The sequence below is a fragment of the Syngnathus typhle genome, unplaced genomic scaffold, assembly GCF_033458585.1.
Source record: "Syngnathus typhle isolate RoL2023-S1 ecotype Sweden unplaced genomic scaffold, RoL_Styp_1.0 HiC_scaffold_43, whole genome shotgun sequence".
In the NCBI taxonomy this organism is placed as follows: domain Eukaryota; kingdom Metazoa; phylum Chordata; class Actinopteri; order Syngnathiformes; family Syngnathidae; genus Syngnathus; species Syngnathus typhle.
In genome coordinates this window covers 630,034-633,755 of record NW_026871949.1, presented here as the reverse complement: position 1 = coordinate 633,755, position 3,722 = coordinate 630,034, and the positions used below count along the sequence as shown (strand labels likewise).

Genomic DNA, 3,722 nt, shown 5'->3' with positions numbered 1-3,722 from the left:
AACATGTGTTATACACTCAATAAAACATAAACAGAAAAATTACTTAATGTAACTCAGTATGACTTTTTTTTTTCAATAACATTTTACTTTAAGGAACAAAGTCTTTGAGGTGAACAGGGCTATGTCTCTCTCTACTAGAACGTCTCAACTCTGTCTGTGGTGGTACAACCTTTTCATCCTGGGTATTGGTAGCAGGTAGTAACTCTGACACCTTCTCTGAATTAGAACTCAGTTCTAACATCTGTGGTTTATTTATTTCCGGTAGTGGAATCTTTGCAATAGTCTCTGGAAAAAATACTAAGCTTTTCTCCTTCTCCACCGTTGTCTCGAGATTGGACAATCTTGCTCTTACTTGATCTACATGCCTTTTCACAACTTGACCAGTACCAACACTAACGGTATAGGAAAGGGGTCCTGAAGTGTTTTGGATAACACCAGGAATCCATTTCGGTCCATAGGAATAGTTCCTGATGAGTACGTCCTCTCCTGACGTAAACCCTCTCTGCTTACTCCGTGTGTCATGATTTTCTTTCTGTTTAAGTTGCTTTTGTTGCACTTTGGTTTTCAAATCCGGAACAACCAAATCCAGGGCGGACCTTAGTCTGCGTGACATCATGAGTTCGGCAGGTGATAAGCCTGTTGTAGCGTGAGGTGTGATCCGGTAGCTAAACAAGAATCTTGATAACCTTGTTTGTATTGTCCCTTCTTTCATCTTCTTCATCCCCTCTTTAAAAGTTTGAACTGCTCTCTCTGCGAGTCCATTTGAGGATGGGTGAAAAGGAGCGGATCTCACATGACTGATTCCATTTTGCTTCATGAACGCTTCAAACTCAGCACTTGTGAAGCAAGTTCCATTGTCGGACACCAGCATTTTTGGTATTCCAAAATTACTAAAGCTCTGTCTGAGTTTCTCGATGGTGACTAAGGATGTGCATGTTTTTGTAGGGTAAACATCCAACCACTTTGAATGTGCATCCACAATTACGAGAAACATTTCTCCTAGAAAAGGTCCTGCATAGTCCACATGAATCCTTGACCATGGTGATTCAGGCCATTCCCACGGGTGTAGAGGAGCAGAAGCAGGTGCTTTTTGATGTGCCTGACATTCGTGACATGCTTGAACCGTTCTCTCTACATCCTGATCCATTCCCGGCCACCACATGTATGATCTTGCCAAACCTTTCATTTTAGTCATTCCTGTGTGAGTTTGATGTAACATTTTTAACATCCTATCTCTTCCTTTGGCAGGGATGACCACCCGAGCTCCCCAGAGAACGCAGCCATCTCTAACACCGAGCTCCAATTTTCTCTGGTGGAAAGCTTTCAGATTTGGATCGGTTTCTGTGGGCCACCCTTTCAGGATGTATTCATGAACTTGTGATAAAACAGTGTCTTTTGCCGTCCAGCTCTTTATCTGCTTTGCATCTATCAATGTGTCATCCAACATGTCCATCATAAGTACTTGCTCAGTACTCTCCTCTTTCCTTAACTTGACAGGAACTGGCATCCTGCTCACGGCATCTGCATTTGCATGATGTTTGCCTGGTTTGTAGACAATGTTGTATTTGTATGCACTCAACTTCACAGCCCACCGCTGCACTCTAGGTGATCCCATTTGAGGAATTGGCTTCTTCTCATTGAACAGATAAATCAATGGCCTGTGATCCGTGTAAATGGTAAAGTTTCGACCATATATATATCTATGAAACCTTTCAATCCCAAACATGACCGCAAGTCCTTCTTTATCCAACTGTGAGTATCTTGTCTCAGCAGGTTGTAAGGTACGGGACACAAATCCAATTGGTCTCTCACTTCCATTTTCCATGATATGTGATAATACCGCCCCCACTCCGTAAGGGGAAGCATCACACGCCAAAACCAACTCACGGTCAGCTGAGTAGTGTACAAGAACATCTGAAGTGTTAAGCAAGTCCTTTGCCTTTTGGAATGCCTCTTCTTGTTCTTTGTCCCATTTCCAACGAACATCATGTCTCAACAACTCATGTAATGGTGCCAACAGGGTTGCCAGGTTTGGAAGAAACTTGTTGTAGTAGTTTAACAATCCCAAGAATGATCTCAGCTCTGAAACCTTTGCTGGGGCAGGAGCATCTTGGATTGCTTTGACCTTTTGGGCAATGGGGTGTAATCCTTGTGCATCGACTTTGTAGCCCAAGTACTCCACTTCATCTTGAAGGAACGTACACTTGTTTCTCCTAAGGCGTAGTCCCGCTTCTTTCAATCTGTTTAGCACAGAGTCTAGGTTTTTTAGGTGATCAGATTGGTCCATGCCACTTACCAATATATCATCTAGATACACAGCTACTAGAGGAATCCCACATAAAAGACTCTCCATCGTTCTCTGAAATATGGCCGGGGCAGAGGCCACACCGAATGGAAGCCTGTTGTAGGTGAACAATCCCCTGTGCGTATTCACGGTGAGGTATTTCTTGGAGTCCTCATCCATAAGTATCTGTTGATAAGCATGACTCATGTCTAACTTAGAGAACTGCTTACCCTTTGCAAGTGCATTGAACAAATCCTCAACTCTGGGTATCGGATACTGCTCAAGGGATGACACGGTGTTTACAGTTAGTTTATAATCTCCACATAATCTGACTGTGCCCACTGGTTTCAGGATAGGTACCACTGGTGCTGCCCATTCTGAGTACTTAACTGGTGTGATAATGTCTTCTTTTAACAGTCTGTCAATTTCCTCATCCACTTTTGCTCTCATGGCATAAGGAATAGACCTTGGACGGAAGAAGCGCGGAACAGCATTTCCCTTCACATGAATAGTGGCTTTGGTGCCCTTTAAAGTGCCCAGCTCCTCCTTGAAAACTTCATCATGTTTGCACAGTACTTCTTGTAAGGTCACTTTTGTTTCCACTGTTTTCTGGTCTGTGTGTATCTGATGTACTTGTCTTTCTTTGTGTCTGGCTTTTATTTCTTTCCAATTCAGCTGAATGTCCTCTAGCCAGCATCTGCCTAGTAATGAGGGACCATCTCCTTTCACAACCACTAGGGCCAGTTTAGCTCTTTGCTTTTTGTACTTGACTTGGACTTGAGCTGCTCCCACAACTTCAACTCGATCCCCAGTGTATGTCTCCAACTTGAGTCGTACTGGTTTAATACAAGGAGTCTTGTTGGTTCTCCATGTTGTTAGGAATGTCTTCTCACTCATTACTGTGAGACTGCAACCTGTGTCAATCTCAAACTGAACTCTCCTCCCATTTAGTTTCATGCTCTCTGTATACGGATCAACTTTTCTCAGGTATATTTCACTCATGCGTCCAAGCTTAAACTTTATATTTTGTAAAGGAAAGGAGTCTTCTTCTGAACTGTCTGTATCACTGTCCTCTGGTCGCTCTTGAACGTTATGTGACCGATAACTTGAACGAGACTGCTCCTTTTTAGCTGTAGGATTTACTACATATCTCTTTTGTTTGCTTTTATTTCTGCAGGCTCTGGCAATATGACCCACTTTTCCACATGCATGACATTTTTCTTGTTTAAACTTACATTCTGCAGCGTTGTGTTGTCCTTTGCAACGATAGCACTCCTGCACATTTCCGCACTTGAACGCACCTCGCTGCTGCGGGCCTTTGTTTACTTTGAAGCACTTCGCAGTGGCGCACGGATTCTGCAGGTCTTGCGCATTTTTAGTCGCTGTTTCTGCCGCAACGGCAATGGACAAAGCCTTCTCACACGTTAGATCTGCTTCT

The 3,722-nt window shown here is 43.3% G+C and overlaps 1 protein-coding gene across 1 annotated transcript; it reads right to left on the bottom strand.

Annotated features, from left to right (window-relative positions):
- Positions 1-347: 347 nt before the first annotated feature.
- LOC133148296 (uncharacterized protein K02A2.6-like) lies at positions 348-3,241 on the bottom strand (the record flags this gene model as incomplete). Its single annotated transcript, XM_061271389.1, has 1 exon — positions 348-3,241. A coding segment is annotated over exon 1 (2,894 nt), but the record flags the coding sequence as incomplete, so codon positions are not given.
- Positions 3,242-3,722: the final 481 nt, after the last annotated feature.